This window comes from Neophocaena asiaeorientalis, unplaced genomic scaffold (assembly GCF_003031525.2).
Source record: "Neophocaena asiaeorientalis asiaeorientalis breed wild unplaced genomic scaffold, Neophocaena_asiaeorientalis_V1.1 scaffold202, whole genome shotgun sequence".
In the NCBI taxonomy this organism is placed as follows: Eukaryota; Metazoa; Chordata; class Mammalia; order Artiodactyla; family Phocoenidae; genus Neophocaena; species Neophocaena asiaeorientalis.
Window position 1 is genome coordinate 923,468 of NW_020172627.1, and position 17,811 is coordinate 941,278.

At 45.0% G+C, this 17,811-nt stretch overlaps 1 protein-coding gene across 5 annotated transcripts in view; it reads left to right on the forward strand.

Annotated features, from left to right (window-relative positions):
* The window catches only part of WDFY4 (WDFY family member 4), a 271,838-nt gene that overhangs the window by 106,885 nt on the left and 147,142 nt on the right, over nucleotides 1-17,811 (forward strand). For all 5 annotated transcript variants that reach the window (XR_003002427.1, XM_024739045.1, XM_024739044.1 and 2 more), the window contains 7 exons: nucleotides 796-869; nucleotides 2,902-3,063; nucleotides 3,675-3,766; nucleotides 5,568-5,667; nucleotides 7,797-8,002; nucleotides 8,807-8,976; nucleotides 11,108-11,233. Coding sequence is in view for 4 of the 5 variants with exons in the window: in XM_024739045.1 (XP_024594813.1) it covers nucleotides 796-869; nucleotides 2,902-3,063; nucleotides 3,675-3,766; nucleotides 5,568-5,667; nucleotides 7,797-8,002; nucleotides 8,807-8,976; nucleotides 11,108-11,233 (930 nt within the window). In the remaining variant the exon portion in view is untranslated. The remainder of the gene's footprint in view (nucleotides 1-795; nucleotides 870-2,901; nucleotides 3,064-3,674; nucleotides 3,767-5,567; nucleotides 5,668-7,796; nucleotides 8,003-8,806; nucleotides 8,977-11,107; nucleotides 11,234-17,811) is intronic.

Consider the following 17,811-nt stretch of genomic DNA (forward strand, 5'->3'; position numbering starts at 1 on the left):
AGATTCTGGGCCTTAGGGAACGCCAGCATTTAGATGAGAGATAGTAGCGCTCTCTAAAGGGAAGTAGAAATGAGGCCTGAAGGCACACCATCACCTCTGCCCCAGAAGGATGGGGAGCAGCTGCATTTTGTTTACAATGAAGAAAGCAACCCCAGTGATAAAGTTCACTCTCAGAATCTCAGTGCATTTCACACCTGCATGTCACTCACAATTCTGTTTACAGGAGATGGGAACATGGGCTGTGCCGCAGGTTCTGTAGATAGGGGAACTGAAGAAACTGCATGCACAAGTTGCTACAGCATAAAACCTGAGAGGTGGGACTCAGCTTCTAATTCCAGTCCTATCACTTGCGGGTGCTGAGGTACCTGTCACTCAGTGGTCTGTCTCAGCCTGTCTTCTCACATCTCTGAATTGGGAGCACTGGTATTTGCCTTGTAGGATCCAATGAAAATGAGATGTTGTTTGGTGTGTGGACACAACAGGTTGCAGGGCCCCAGGGTGGGACACACGTAGGAGATGGTTAGTGCAGGTGTCCTTGGTTAGAATCTAGACCCACAGTGAAGCTCCAGAGAGCAGCAGAGATGGGGACGATAGGAATGGTGTTTACACTTGCCCCGGAGGCAGGTGCCCTCTACTTTCTAGCTGTCAGGAAAGCTAGTCTGATTCCAGAGCTGGTAAGCTGTGTTAGTGATTCCACGTCAGAGGAGACCATGCCCAGCACCGTACCTGCTCACGCTGCCTGGAAACCCTTCTCTCCACACACCTTGGTTTCACTGTGTTTGTTCTGTCTTCTAGCTCTGGATGAATGCTGCGGACAACTTGGAGCTCTCCCTCTTTTCCCATCTTGTGGAAATCCTTCAATCACCAAGGTAAGCTGGGCTTTGGCAGCCTGGGGGTACAGTCAAAGGCTTCATGCCAAGAACAGGGACTGAGAGGACAGGACAGCCGGTGGTTCAGCAACCACGGCCTTCTCCCCTCCCAGAGCACTGGGTCCCCAGGTGGTAGCATGTCTGTCTTAGTCTGCACAGCTGCTGTAATGAGAATACCATAGACTGGGTGGCTTACAAATCACAGAAATTTATTTCTCGCAGTTCTGAAGGCTGGAAGTCTAAGGTCAAGGCTCTGGCAGATTGAGTGTCTGGTGGGGACCTACTTCCTGGTTCATAGTTGCTGTCTTCTCACTACAACCTCACATGGCAGGAGGGGTGAGGGAACTCTCTGGGGTGTCTTTTATGAGGGTGCTAGTCCCATTCATGAGGGCTCCACTCTCATAACCTAAGCATCTCTCAAAAGCCCCACCTCCAAATACCATCACACTGAGTGTCACTTTTTGAATTAGTCAGGGCTCTTTTGATTGCAAGTGGCAGAAATACAGCTCAAACCAACTTAAGAAAGGAAGAAAGGGAGGGAAAAAAGGAAGGTGGAGAAAGGGGAAATTTATTGGCTCATACAGTTGACCGAGGCAGAGCTTCACATGTTGTCTGGGTGATGCTCAGATTACTTTAGCTGAGATCTGTCCCTAGTCTCATCTCTGCTTTCTTCTGTGCTAACTTCTGTCTGGCTGGGCATCCTCACAGCATGTCCTCTGCCCAGCACAGTCGGCAGACAGGGCTTCTTTTTCACTCGATAGTCCTAGCAATAGGATGGAGTCTCACGGGGCCATCTCGGGTCATGTGGCCAGGCAGCATGACTTCCCCTCTGGAGCGGATGGAGGGGAGTTAGGAAGAGGTAATTCCCAAGGAGAACCAGGGATGAGAATATGGGAGAAGGGAGGCAGGGGTGCCAGCCTATCAATCCACCTCCTTCCTCACAAATAAAGCTGTTCACACACACCCCCACCTGCCTCCTCACGTGTCAGCTCTTCTGGAGATCATTAGGACCTCGGTGTTTTGAATGTATTTGCAGCCATCTTTTCATGCAGCCGTTCATGATGGCCTATCTATTATAAACCCACTCCATTCCATACCAGTTCTTAGTGCTAGAAGTTCAGAGAAGGACAAGACATAGCCCTGTGGTGGAGGAATACAGAAGAGCAGGCTACTCAGTGCTGTGATTCGAAAGAGCACAAAGGACAGTGGGGTCTCATAGGTGATGAATGCACATCTTCCCATTGAGCCCATGAGAGCAAGTCACACGCAGGACTGCGCTGGTTCTGCCTCTTTTGTGTATCAGAGATGTGGCACTCGGCAGAATTCAACACAGTAGTACTGAAAAGACAGTTCAAGAAGGAGCAGTCCACCCAGATTCATTCTCCTCCACCTTTATTTTCTTTCTCACTTTCCACTTTCTTTCTGTACCTGTTGTTTTCTAAGAGACGGACACTCACCCTGGAAGCCGTTTTCTTCGGGGGAGTAGAATTTACTGGAAATTGTATTTGCGATTATCCTAAGGAGGGAGTGCGGAGGCTTGAATTCTGTCTCTCTCCCCCTTTGACTCTCAACGGCGTGTTCATCCACTCTGTGGTTTGGGGTGGGCAGGAAGACGCACACCCAGATGGGCTCTCGGAGGCCCACGCTCCGGCTATTGGGAAGTGCTCCATGGTCACACTCCAGTCTGCTCTCTTTGTTCTGAGTTTTCTGAAACCAGCATTAGTTTTCCCTGAGGCTTGGAATTTAAAAGTCAATAGCTGGGGTTGTCTTTGAAGGCAGTTTTCAGGGGTGGGGGCGTGAGGGGGGGGAGGGGGAAGGGCACCGGAAGGCTCATCTCCAAGCGGAGCGACTCTGGCACTGGGCAGACACGTATTCGATGGGTGTCTGACAGCATTTTGACGAGTTGCCAAGAGCGCATCGGAGTCAGAGGGCCACGGAGCAAGCCCAGCCTGTGGAACCTTTTTAGCAGAAGCATAGCAAATTTGGTTCATTCCAGTAAAAGCTTTTACTGCCTCTCTCCTGGGCTCGCCAGGGAAGGACCCCGGAATGCTGAAGTTGCTCACCAGGCGCGGCTTATTCCCAAGCTCGTCTTCCTCTTCAACGAGCCAGGCCTCGCCCCCTCCAAGATATCCACCATCATTGCCATCCTGGGCTGTCAGCTGAGGGGCCACTTCAGCCTCCAGGACTTGCACAGGTACTGCACCAGGTCCCCAGGGGGAAGGGCAGAGCCTCGGGGCTGTTTAATGAGGGAACGTAGGCGCCAGCTCTCCCCTGACCATGCTCAGCCCAGCAGCACTGCCCCTTCAATGCAGCAGCAGGTTCTATTTCCTTGGAACCTCCTAGGAGTTTCTCTGTTCAGGGCGGAGAGCTGAAAAAAGGGGTGGGTCTGCTAGACTCCCCAGCAGGGCTGTGTGTTCACTGCTCCCTGGTGCGCGGACACACCTCGTGTGCCAAGAACTCCAGAAATTCCGTGAGCACAGGCATCCTCACCGACCAACAGCCCAACATGCCTGCCTTTTGCAGACTTCCCAAAGGATAGTGCCCTCTGGCAGGACATTTCACCTTTTCTGTCCTCATCACTGTTCGTTCTGTTGAGCTGGCAGAGCCAGAGCTCGCTGCTCTGATGAATCCTGACAGATCTGAGAAGTCTTTGGAAATATCACATTGACCACAGAATAACACGATTCCCCTCAAACCCTCCCTTGAAGCCGCATTTAGGTGGATCACTGTAGAAAACCTTCACGTGTGTTTAGGAGACGGGGGCTGAGCCCACATTTGAGCGTGTCCTTCTCTTTCTGTCTTAAGAATCGGGCTGTTTGTTGTGTACACCCTCAAGCCTTCATCGGTGAACGAGAGGCAGATCTGCGTGGATGGAGCCCCGGACCCCTCCGTGCCTGGTGAGAAGACCTTTCCCAGACGCCAGCCTGAAGGCAGCAAGACAACCCCCATGACGGCCCTGAGAGGAACACGCTGTGGGGCCATTGTGCATGCAAGGCTGAGAGGGAGGAGGGGGAAGGCACCCACAGCCGAGCTGTTGTTCCCACACGGTGGCTTATGAGGTCACAGCTCTATGATTATGGTCACGAATAAACGCAAATTGTATGTGCTTCCTTCACAACCTGGAATGGCTTCCAAGGCCTCCAGGATAATGCTCAGTTCCCTGTAGACCGGCAGGTGGGAGCCTTCATGCCCCAGCCCTTGCCTTGCTCTCCTGATGAGCCCCAGCTTCAACACTCTGAAGCACGTACACGTCCTAATGTGTGACGGTCCGCCCGTCCATCCATGCTCTGCAGGTGCTGTTCGCTCTGCAGGAATGCCTCCCTTGCCCCGCCCCCACCCCATCTCACCCTGCTAGACCAGCCGTTCCCAGTCCCACAAGCCAGGTTAAGTCATCTCTTCTTTGCTTCTAGAGCCCTTGCGTTTAATCTCATGCAAAGGTCTGTGATTTGTTTCTTTGAGTCTCTCTCTCCCTAACCAGACTCAGAACTGCAGCTACATCGTGTTCCAAATTCCCTCTGCTAGGGCAAATGCGAGGGGGACAACTACTGATTGCTTTGCCCTGGGCCCTCTGGATCTGCTGTGTCCAAGACGGGAGCCTCTAGCTGCACATGGCCATTTAAATTTAAATTCTAATTAGTCGAAATGAAATGCAATTAAAATTCAGTTCATCAGTCACACTAGCCTTGTCCCAAGTGCTTGATAACCACGTGAGGCCAGTGGTTACTGCATTGGACAGGACAGATAGAGAACACTTTTACCGCAAAAGATTCTCTTAGATAGTGTTACTCAATCCAGATAAATTATCTCTTATCCTTAGATCAAGCCTGAAAAGTAGGAATTATTATTCCCATTTTACAGATGAGAAAACGGAGGCTCAGAGAGATTAGGACCTTAATGAGAGATGGGGCCAGAATCCAAATAGAGGGGACTCTGACTCCGGTTCTCCAAGCTGCCTCCTCAGTCCTATTTCTACAGCATGGCGGGTGTGCCCCAAACTGGTGGTAAAATAACTGGCTAACCAAGGGGTAAAATGAATGGATGATGAGACAACAGTGTACTATTTCGTGAACCCTTCTTCTCATAGGGACTCCATGCTAAAACTTTGATCTCACGAAACATCTTCTATTAAGACAATATTTACATGGCCTTCAGGGTTATAATAACACTTCAGAAGTCAAGTTTCTTCTTCCGTTGGAACCATATACCTCTTGCTACAATTCAAGCTCTAATTTTAGCGCAACATAGACATGCCGAAGGTCTAGCCTAGAAACAGATTGAGAGCAGGAACTCAGATCAAGGATCACAATCTTCACTTCTTTGCCCCCAGTGCCTTGCATAATGCCCAGCATGTAGTAGGTGCCCAGGAAGTGTTGCAGCCTATGATAATTTAAAAAATTCCTCTGCTGGAAGGAGAATTTGACCTTATCATTTTTAGGATTTTTTTTTTTTTTTTGGTGAGGAGTGGTGATTGGGGAGCATCAAAAACATCTCTAGTTAAAGGGAACTTTAGGAACATTTCCTGAAATTCTTTTTAAGCATTGCATGGAAATCTAGAACTGAAAGCCAAAATTTCAAGTCCCATCCATGTCTCAACTCCTGGGAGAACTAAGCATTTGGTGAATACGATTGCTTACTGCAGCAAATACTATGTCTCTTTACATCTGTTTTTTTCTCAAATCTGAATTTTCTTTTTTGTAGCTGGAAGTCAAACATCTGGAAAGACAATCTGGCTCAGAAACCAGTTGCTGGAGATGCTGCTCAGTGTAATATCTTCTTCCCGACTTCATCTGTCCTCTGAGTAAGTAGCTCCAGAAAGAGTGATTTGGCATGAGGCTGCTTCATACAGAGTGCGTATTAAAACCTTTTCTTAATGCAACGTTTAGCATCTCTGAGTTGGTTTTCTGCACTAGTCAGAAAGAAAATTGTATTTTCTCCACCCAATAAAGCAGACCTTGCCCTAAGATATTCTGATGCAAATGTTAAATGGGCATGAGTAACTCAAAACAGATTTGGTGTAATTACAATAAACGCTTTTTGTCACCATTGCTCTAGTGTCATTGTTTTGGCAGTTGTGATAATTACCGATTTTGATGTCCTATACTTGGCAGACAATAGAATGGAGAAACGGTTAGCCTAAATAACATCTATCAAGGAAAAGGTTTGCCAAATTCTTCTGCTATTTACTGTCATTTAGTTATTTTTCCAAGTTGGAAAAAGAAGTATCTGCCTTCAATTAACTTTCAAAAACAAAGTGTAATCATAAAATTCCATTAACTCTCTCCGACTGCCTGCTTTATCTGAGCTCTGGAGTCATTAATTCAAGAACTATTTGCTGAGTACCTCCTGTGTGCCAGACGCCATTCCTCCCTCTGAAAACGCAGTGCTGAGTAGGAAAGTCTGGATCCTTATTACTCTCACTGAGTTGACATTTTAGTGTGTATGTGTGTTTGGGGCAGGGAAGAATCAGGGTGGGGAGTTACCCCTCAGTAAAACGGCCTTTCAGATAGCGCTTAAAAAGTCTTTACGTGTCTAGAATCAAAGCGTGGTAGAACTGGAAGATGCCTTTTCGCTTTTTTGAAAAGGAATGTAGTGTAGTGCTTAAGCACGTGACAGCTAGACCTCCTGGGTTCAAATCCCAGCTCTGTCCCCCAGGCACCTCGGGGAGGTTACCTAAGCCTGCCCTCTATGCCTCTCTTCTAGTCATCTTTATGAGGATTAAGATAGTAGCTGCCATAGATGGAAATTAATATGTGGATAGCTCCGAACATGGTGCTTGGGATACTATAAATACTCCATCAGCTAACCACCATCACCATCACCACCACCATTCTCATTACCATCATCATCACTACCACCAACATCCTCCTCCTCCTCCTCATCATAATGAAGGAAGATGACCAGAGCTCATCAAGAGCTCTGCCAAAGCCATCCAGTTAGCAAACGGAGACATGACTAGGAGAGAAGATGGTCTCTTGACTCCTAGTCCTAGTGGCCACGCCCTCACCATGCCTCATCCGGCAGCACGTGCTGAGAACACTGCCCAGCCAGGATGGATCCCTCCCTGGCTCGCACGGGGCTGAGGCCTTTGCTGAACCACTGCCCCTGAGGATTGGCTTCCCATCTCCCTGCCCTCCCTTTCCCTCTAGCAAGTCTGTACTCTCTACACTCATCGTTTCAAAATTCATTTTTGAAAGTGACGGTTAAACATGTATTTTTTTGTCTAAGCCAATAAAGGTGCATAAATATTGGACTATTCCATTTAGATTAGTTTTGAACAGTGTGTTTAAAAAGGGAGTTCGGTAACCGTTATGTGTTTTATGTGACTGCATTGATGTAATTAGTGGGTGGCCATTCAGACACTGTGTAGGCAGGAATATTAGTGAGTAGGGCTATCAAAGGGCCTGCATATTTTTACATCTCTTGGTACATAGTTTCCAACTGCTTTCAAAAGCTTTGGCCAGGGCTTCCCTGGTGGCGCAGTGGTTGAGAGTCCGCCTGCCGATGCAGGGGACGCGGGTTCGTGCCCCGGTCTGGGAGGATCCCACATGCCGCGGAGCGGCTGGGCCCGTGAGCCATGGCCGCTGAGCCTGCGCGTCCGGAGCCTGTGCTCCGCAACGGGAGAGGCCACAACAGTGAGAGGCCCGCGTACCACAAAACAAAAACAAAAACAAAAACAAAAAAAAGCTTTGGCCAACTTACACTTCAGCCATTAATAGGCAAATTCATCTATTTCACAGCAACCTTGCCAGCATTTTATTTTACCGATCTTTTAAAATGTACTTTGCTAAGTGATATCCAGATATTAAACTTAACTCGCCTTTTCTAGGTGACTAGTGAAGCTGAACGTTATTTGAATTTTCTGGACATGTCCTTTGCTTATGGGCTGAGAGGTAATTTTAGCATTTATTGACCCCCTTCCCCCCGCAGGGCAAAGGAAGAGATGTTTCTGAGCCTGGGGCCCGATTGGTTCCTGCTATTCGTGCAGGGCCATGTGCACCCCAGCACAGTGGTGCTGGGATTGAAGCTGCTGCTGCACTTTTTGTCAAACCCCTCCCTCCGTGGGCGATTTAAAGATGGCCTGTCTGTGGGGTCCTGGGTGGAACGCAGCTCCGAGGGCGTGGACATCATGATGGGTGAGTGTGTGGTCATCTCCAGGAGGCAGGGTGCCTCTTGTGGTCTGTGAGTGAGGACCTGCCAGGACTTGCTTGGGGCTTTCACAGCTCTGTGCCGTAGGATCACCTTGACCCTGACCCCTTCCCTCCCATCAGCCCCAGCCCTCTCGGACTTCCTTTTTAGGATCCCACCATGGCCTCACTGCTCTTCAGATGCTGGGGATTTCTTCCCATTCCTCAAAGCCTCCTTAGCTCTTTCCCTCTTCCTGGGATGCTTCCCCCACCCTCAGTACCAGCATGGCTCTCCTGTTTGATGGGGATTCATCCTTCAGCTCTTGATTCAAATGTTACTTCCTCTAGGAGAGGAGGAGAGTCCCGTACGGATTAGGGCACCTCTGTTACACGCTCTCTTCTTTTTTTTTTATAGTGCTTATCATCGTTTATACATATTTATTTAGGTATTTAATTCTGTAAAGTCTGTCCCTCCCACCACATTGTAAGTAGTTGATAAAGGCCTGGGGTTCTGTATATTTTGTCAAAACACTATGTTCTTATTGCATAATGCAAAGAGGTCTTATTGCCTCTAAGGTGGTAGGCACCAAATAAGCATCTGGTTTTGAACGAATGAATGAGCATGTCAGGAATAGGAAAAGTTCTTGTTGAGCACTTTCTTGTGCTCCAGTATGTATGACATATATTTCCATCTGGCATCTCTATGGGATGGGTGGGTGGTAGGGGATTCCTTTCTGCGTCCAGTTCTCACCTTGACCAGAAGCAACAGCAGTTTTTCTCAATTGGATTCTGTGCCCCTCTCCCTGATGATAGATAACCTGAAGAGCCACCCTCCCACGCCTGACCAGAGCCCCTGCCTGCTTCCTGGGTTCCAAGTCTTGAGTGACTTTCTGGCCCACCATGTTCATATTCCGGAAGTCTACCTCATCGTGTCCACCTTCTTCCTACAAACACAACTTACAGAGCTGATGGACGGGCCCAAAGTAGGTTCTTGGGGTTCCTGGGATGGAGTGACACACTTGGCTTTCTGATTCTGTATGACCAAGGCAGGTCCCTAAGACTCCCCGACTTCCTCCATGTTTTCCAGCTTTCGTCCTGACCCACTTCCTTCCCTAGCAGTCCCCACCCCTGGCTAGCTTTTCAAATACCCTTCACTTCTTCAGCCTCTGCCTCTCATGTCCCTCCCAGCAGGTCTCTGTTTTTATCAGTTCCTCTTTGAAGTCTTTCTCCTTCTGGGCACAGCTAGAGAAATCACACGATGGCGGGGGCAACACGAGGAGGTGAATTTCTCCCATAACAGACATAGAGCCTCAGTTTATGTCCTCCAAAGAAACATGTCCCTTTACCTTAGTAATGCCCCTGCTATTCCCCTGCGCTCTAGCGTGATCCTTACATGCCCGAGCCTTCTGGCCCGCAGACGCCCTTTGCTCAGATGACTTATGTCATGGTAGGAGTAGAGGCCCCCATGAAGGGGGCACTGCCTCAGGACCCCACCCTCCACCACTTGTATATTCCATGACCCTCTTTATCACCTTCTCTCCACTGTTGCTGGAAGAGCGGCTTTTCAGGGCTGGTCTGGATTCCTACCACTCCTTTCCCGAGTGACCTCACCCCTTATTATCCCTTCTTCTATATTTTCGGCATCTCTTTCTACTGACTCTTGCCTCATAGACCATAAGTATGATAAATTATGTCCCACCTAAAACCAGAAGCTGCCCCCTTGACTCACACTCTTGACCAGCTTCTGTCCTGTTTATCCCTCTCCTATTTTTCCTTGGCCAATTTTCTCCAAAGAGGAGTCTACACTCACTGTATATACCTTCTCACCAGCCTCTCGTTCACTAACTCACCGACCTGAACCAAATCCAAGGCTTCACTGGCTCCTGTTCCTGTGGGATCACGTTCAGAGTCCCCCAGCCAGCATCAAGACCCTTCCTGATTGGATGTCTCACTTGTCTCCCCAGCCCAGCTTCGTTTCTCGATGGCCCTTTGTGCTGTGATCCTCCTGAGTCACCTCCCCAGTAAGACCAGCTGCTTTGTCCTTGCCTGCCCTGGGCCTTTAACGAGCCCTTTCTCCCGCCGTCACCTGCCTGGAAAGGTGTCTTCCCTCAATTCTCAGCTCAGATGCCACCTCCTGCTTAGACTCCCTAGACAACAGGAACCATTCCTCTTTGGGCCTCACCATGCATTCACCTTTGCCTTATATGGCACCAGCACATTTACATCTGCTTCTCTTCTTAGATACTGAGCACCTCAAAAATAGACCCCACCTCTTACCTTCCTGGGCACCTGACAGACAGACTCAGAAATTGTTTTTTGGTCTTGATAGGGTTGAGTTAAACTGCACTGAATTGACATGGGTGGAGGGGCACCTCTTTGTAAACAGAGGGCTAAAAAATTCACCTCTCGTACACCCTTATATTTGACCTATCTCAATCTTGATATAGGCTAATAGTACTAGAGATCACACTTCAAAATAAAGTTCTTAATATGCTGTGCTAAGTTAATCAAAACCCTATATTTTTATTTTTCTAAGACTGTATTGCAGGAAACAAACATTTGCTGAATGTCAGGACCCGTGATAGATGTTTTACATATTTTATTTTCCTTGATATTTATAACAATCCCATGGGGCAGATAATGTAATTTTCATTACACAGAGAAGGAAACGGAACTGCCAAGAGGCTGAATAGCTTGTGTAAGCCCAGTTTTTAAAGAGGCAAAGTCAGATCATCGTGCTTGTCAACCCCATGTTCTCTCTGTTGCACTCTGCAGTTGCCCTAAAGCCTTTGAATTTGTCACATTTTCTGTAATCTCATTTATAAAAATTCATTAAAATTGACTGGGAGATTGAGTATTTGTGATGTCAGACCAAAAGAACTAAATTTCGATACAAGTTGCTGGTGGGTCTCCAGCACCATCTTGGAAGTGTGCATTTCCCTTATACCCCGTTAGTGGGCTGAAGCTCCCTGAATGGGCCAGCCACCTGGGCTGTTACTGTGCTGTTTTGCCTTTCCCGCTGGGGCCCCTGGGAAATGCCGTGTGCTGGCTGGAAAGCCGATCCCCTTGCTGTGTAGCCACAGGTCTCTTTACATCGCTTGCCTCCTTTTTCAGGACAGCCTGGATGCCATGCTTCAGTGGCTCTTGCATAAGCACCACAGGGAAGAAGTCCTCCGGGCTGGGCTGTGCACTGAAGGTGCCCTGCTGCTCCTGGAGATGCTGAAAGCCACCATGAGCCAGGTGAGACCCATTCCCCACACGCCGAGAGGGGGTTCTGACGGGAAGACAAGCTCAGAAAAGTCAACCTTGATTTTTCCCAGCAGCTTCCCAGTAGTGCTGATAATTTGCAGGTATTATTCAGAAATCTTGATAGAAGAGGCAAGGTGATAACTTAGGTGCTCAATGGGAAGCCCAACCTAATTGTCCCCAGTGGAGTTTATGGGCTCTTGCCAGAAGACATCTGTTTTCCATTTGTTTAAACATTTGACTTTCTTCACTGGGAGACTTAATGACTCCAGTCAAAGGGAACATTTCTGAGCAACTGCTTTAAATCGGGAGCTTCAGGGACCCTGTGGAGGGGGAAAAGGGGTCTCTGCCCTCAAGGAGCTCACCTCTACCAGGACAGGTGGGCCTCTCGAGTGAGGGACTCATGAGGTAGAGAGACCTGTCTTAGAGAAGACAGATGCCCGCCTGCTACAGACATGACATGGAGAGCCTTTGATTCAGGCCTTCAAGGTCCACCTTGAAGGTGGGTGGAGAGGTTATTTTAGACCTGGAGGCAAAGGCCATGTGGCCTGTGAGCAGGAGTAATTGAGAGCCAGGTAACAAGAATACCCATGAGAGGCTGAAAAATTCTGGCTTCATTCTATAGACTCTAAAGGCAACTGGAGGTTTGAGATATGTGGGGAAACCTTGCTTCTGTAAAATGATGCATGATTACCTTTAAAATTTAAGTAAGAAAAAGAGTAGAAAGTAAAAATGACCTGAAATCACTCTCATCCAGAGGTAACCACTCTGAACTTTAGTGGAATATCCTTGCAGACACCTCTCTAAGAGTATACCATATCCTTAGAGGATCAGACCATATAAATTCCCTTTGCCTTTTTTTCTCAACATTTTGTTGGGAATCATCTATATTTGAAGGTGGAAATTTTTGTTGTTTCTTGGAATGTTCATTGTTATCAAAAGACTGTAATGAACTTTCTCGAGCAGACATCTTTTCCCTCTAGTTTGATGACCTCCTTAGTGTAAATTCCAGGATGTGGAATAGTGGGTCAAGGTGTACTTCATGCATTCTTTTTCTCAGGAAGGTTGCAGTAGACATTATATGTGGACATTCCTCCTAACACACATCCCACCGTCCTCTATAGATGGGCTTGGCCCAGTCCACACAGACTCAATGACATGGCCAAACTGATGAAGATTTCATAGTTGAGTTCTTTTGCATTTATTATCACTGAAATTGATAGCATTTTCATATGCTTATTAACCATATCTCTTTATTTTACTGTGAATTGCATGTTTCACCTTTTGCCAGCTTTTCTGTGTGTGTGTTGATAATGCTTGGAAAGTATAGATCAAACTTTTTGCTCTTTTTAAAAACAGGAATGTACTTAATTTTTATTAAATACTCTTTTAGCATATAATTAGATGATCAGATGGGTTTTTCTTTTAAACATTTACCTCTGATGAATTATATCAATAGATTTCCTTGCATTCTTGCAAAGATCTCACTTTATCACTCTGTTCTTATTCATTTAGCATACTTCCTTATTCTGCTTGTAAATATTTAATTTATGATTTTGCATTCATATTTATAAGTGATATTATGTTGTGGTTTTCTTTATGTTATATGTTGTCAAGTTTTGATGTCGGTATTATGCTAGTTTTACTAAAAAAAGACTTCTCTCCTTTCTTTTTATTCAAGGTGATGTTAAATCCATGACTCATACTATTTAAATTGTTCCTATGAAACTACTTGGGCCTGAATTTTTCCCATTATTGCCTTGCTTAGGCTTTTAAATGTCTCCTTCACCTAGTTTAGGTAATTGGTAGTTTTAAAAATCTTCCCATTTATTCAGTCTGCACGAATGGTCTCCTTTAATTCATTTAATTTTCTGTGTGATTATTTCCCCCTTCTTCTTCTTAATTTGTAAGTCCATGCTCTCTCTTCACTTCTCCCATTACTTAAGGAGCTGAGGACTTGTGGATTTGTAAAGAACCAACTTTGGATATATTTATCATTCTCCTCATTTTTTTCTGGCTAGTTCTAAAATTTTGATATTTGACATCTTAATTTTTTGTTGTTTTCTAGAGTTTCTGTGATTGCAGATTTAAAGACCTTTTTGATTCATCTTTTTCAGTGCCGTGTAGCTGAATTTTTTGTTTTCTTTTATTGTTGTTATTCATTTCCAGTTTAGTTTTGTCCTAGTCAGGACATGTGATCCTTACACTTTCCATCTTTGGGAAACTTATTCATGGCTCCCTTGTAGACCTAATGTGCAACTGATGTGGGGATGCCTGAAAAAAATGCATATTTTCTGTTTACACCATAGAGAGTTTGTTACCTTTTTAAATCAATGTTATTTAGAAAGAGCAAACCAAGGGAATACCATGAAAGCATTTAAAGTAAAGAAAATACATAGTATGCTGAGGGAAGTAAGAAAATAAGGCCAAACATTTACTTTATAATAGCAAACATAAAATGGTTAACTGTCATATAACAGACGTGACGCTTAAACTGGGTCAAAAAACAAGACCCAGTCTTCTGAAATCTAACAAACATATAACAAAAGCAAAGTCACTGGAATATTATTTTGGTTCAGTGAAGATATCTGCCTTGAAAGCATCATTTACCAAATATGGTAGACAAGCATCAAAATCTAAAAGGCAAAAACCGGAAGGATAAGAGAAAAAGGTCAGAAATATAATTGTAGTGAATAATGCTAACATATCTTTCTCAAACAGTTTATTTTATTTTGCTTGGAACTTTACTTCGTTTGCTATTATTCCCTTGCACAGTGTAACCATAGATTCGTTTGCCTGTTCTTGAACTTAATAGCAATGGAATCCTATAGTATGTACTCTTGCTTCTGGCTTCTTTCACCCATCATTATGTATGCTGGTAGTTCATTCTGTGTTTTTTTTTTTTAAACATCTTTATTGGAATATAATTGCTTTACAATGTTGTGTTAGTTTCTGCTGTATAACAAAGTGAATCATCTATATATATATACACATATCCTGATATCCCCTCCCTCTTGTGTCTCCCTCCCACCCTCCCTATCCCACCCCTCTAGGTGGTCACAAAGCACCAAGCTGATCTCCCTGTGCTATGTGGCTGCTTCCCACTAGCTATCTATTCTACATTTGGTAGTGTATATATGTCCATGCCACTCTCTCACTTTGTCCCAGCTTCCCCTTTTCCTTCCCCGTGTCCTCAAGTCCATTCTCTCCATTTATTTCTGTCCTGCCCCTAGGTTCTTCAGAACCTTTTTTTTTAGATTCCATATATATGTGTTAGCATATTATATTTGTTTTTCTCTTTCTGACTTAGTTCACTCTGTATGACAGACTCTAGGTCCATCCACCTCACTACAAATAACTCAATTTCGTTTCTTTTTATGGCTGAGTAATATTCCATTGTATATATGTGCCTCTTCTTTATCCATTCATCTGTCAATGGACACCTAGCTTGCTTCCACGTCCTGGCTATTGTAAATAGTGCTGCAATGAACATTGTGGTACATGACTCTTTTTGAATGATGGTTTACTCAGGGTGTATGCCCAGTAGTGGGATTGCTGGGTCATATGGTATTTCTATTTGTAGTTTTTTAAGGAACCTCCATACTGTTCTCCATAGTGGCTGTATCAATTTACATTCCCACCGGCAGTGCAAGAAGGTTCCCTTTTCTCCACACCCTCTCCAGCATTGACTATTTGTAGACTTTTTGATGATGGCCATTCTGACCGGTGTGAGATGATACCTCATTGTAGTTTTGATTTGCATTTCTCTAATGATTAGTGACGTTGAGCATCCTTTCGTGTGTTTTTTGGCAATCTGTATATCTTTGTTGGAAAAATGTCTATTCAAGTCTTCTGCCCATTTTTGGATTGGGTTCTTTGTTTTTTTGATATTGAGCCGCATGAGCTGCTTGTATATTTTGGAGATGAATCCTTTGTCAGTTTCTTCATTTGCAAATATTTTCTCCCATTCTGAGGGTTGTCTTTTCATCTTAATGTGGGATCTTCCCTGGACCGGGGCACAACCCCGTGTCCCCTGCATCGGCAGGCGGACTCTCAACCACTGTGCCACGAGGGAAGCCTGATCATATGGTTTTAATCCTTCATTTTGTTAATATGGTGTATCACATTGATTGATTTGTGCATATTGAAGAATCCTTGCATTCCTGGGATAAACCCCACTTGATCATGGTGTATGATCCTTTTAATGTGCTGTTGGATTCAGTTTGCTAGTGTTTTGTTGCGGATTTTTGCATCTATGTTCATCAGTGATATTGGCCCGTAGTTTTCTTTTTTTGTGACATCTTTATTTGGTTTTGGTATCAAGGTGATGGTGGCCTTGTAGAATGAGTTTGGGAAGTGTTCTTCCCTCTGCTATATTTTGGAAGAGTTTGAGAAGGATAGGTGTTAGCTCTTCTCTAAATGTTTGATAGAATTCACCTGTGAAGCCATCTGGTCCTGGGCTTTTGTTTGTTGGAAGATTTTTAATCACAGTTTCAAGTTCAGTGCTTGTGATTGGTCTGTTTATAATTTCTGTTTCTCCTTGGTTCAGTCTCGGAAGGTTGTGCTTTTCTAAGAATTTGTCCATTTCTTCCAGGCTGTCCATTTTATTGGCATGGAGTTGCTTGTAGTAGTCTCTCATGATCTTTTGTATTTCTGCAGTGTCAGTTGTTACTTCTCCTTTTTCATTTCTAATTCTGTTGATTTGAGTCTTTTCCCTTTTTTTTTTTGATGAGTCTGGCTAACAGTTTATCAATTTTTTTATCTTCTCAAAGAACGAACTTTTAGTTTTATTGATCTTTGCTGTTGTGTCCTTCATTTCTTTTTCATTTATTTCTGATCTGATTTTTATGATTTCTTTCTGCTCACTTTGGGTTTTTTTTTTCTTCTTTCTCTAATTGCTTTAGGTGTAAGTTTACGTTGTTTATCTGAGAGTTTTATTGTTTCTTGCGGTAGGATTGTATTGCTATACACTTCCCTCTTAGAACTGCTTTTGCTTCATCCCAGAGGTTTTGGGTCATCGTGTTTTCATTGTCATTTGTTTCTAGTTATTTTTTGATTTCCTCTTTGATTTCTTCAGTGATCACTTGGATATTTAGTAGCGTATTGTTTAGCTTCCATGTGTCTGTATTTTTTACAGCTTTGTTTCTGTAATTGATATCTAGTCTCATAGCGTTGTGGTCAGAAAAGATACTTGATACGATTTCAGTTTTCTTAAATTTACCAAGGCTTGATTTGTGACCAAAGATATGATCTATCCTGGAGAATGCTGCATGAGCACTTGAGAAGAAAGTAGTTATTAAAATAAAAAATAAAAAAAATTACTAAAATAAAAAGAATTAAAAAGTAATTTAAAAAAAGCAGAGCAACCAAACCAATAAACAAATCCACCAAGGATAACAAGCAATAAAAACTATACTAAGATAAACATAAAAATCAGTAACTAGTCTGTCACATACAGCAAACCCCAAGTCTACAGTTGCTCCCAAAGTCACGGAGATCTCTGGGAGAACGCTCGCCAATTGATATTACATGGGGCCGGGAGGTCTCCTGTGGTCCTGTGTCCTGAACTCGGCTCTCCCACCTCAGAGGCTCAGGCCTGACACCTGGCTGGAGCACCAAGACCCTGTCAGCCACATGGCTCAGAAGAGAAAGGAGAAAAAAAAGAAAGATAAATAAATAAATAAAATAAAGTTATTAAAATAAAAAATAAAAAAAATTACTAAAATAAAAAGAATTAAAAAGTAATTTAAAAAAAGCAGAGCAACCAAACCAATAAACAAATCCACCAAGGATAACAAGCAATAAAAACTATACTAAGATAAACATAAAAATCAGTAACTAGTCTGTCACATACAGCAAACCCCAAGTCTACAGTTGCTCCCAAAGTCTACCTCCTTATTTTGGGATGGTTCGTTGTCTATTCAGATATTCCACAGATGCAGGGTACATCAAGTTGATTGTGGAGATTTAATCCGCTGCTCCTGAGGCTGCTGGGAGAGATTTCCCTTTCTCTTCTTTGCTTGCACAGCTCCTGGGGTTCAGCTTTGGATTTGGCCCCGCCTCTGCATGTAGGTCGCCTGAGGGCATCTGTTCTTTGCCCAGACAGGAGGGGGTTAAAGGAGCAGCTGATTAGGGGGCTCTGGCTCACTCAGGCTGGGGGGAGGGAGGGGCACGGAATGCAGGGTGAGCCTGCAGCGGCACAGGTCAGCGTGACGTTGCAAAACAGCCCGAGGCGCACTGTGTGTTCTCCCGGGGAAGTTGTCCCTGGATCACAGGACCCTGGCAGTGGCGGGCTGCACAGCCTCCTGGGAGGAGAGGTGTGGAGCGTGACCTGTGCTCTCACACAGACTTCTTGGTGGCTGCAGCAGCAGTCTTAGCGTCTCATGCCCGTCTCTGGGGTCCGCACTGTTAGCCACGGCTTGCTCCTGTCTCTGGAGCTTGTTTAGGTGGAGCTCTGAATCCCCTCTCCTCGCACGCCCCGAAACAATGGTCTCTTGATTCTTAGGCAGTTCCAGACTTTTTCCCAGACTCCCTCCCGGCTAGCTGTGGCACACTAGCCCCCTTCAGGCTGT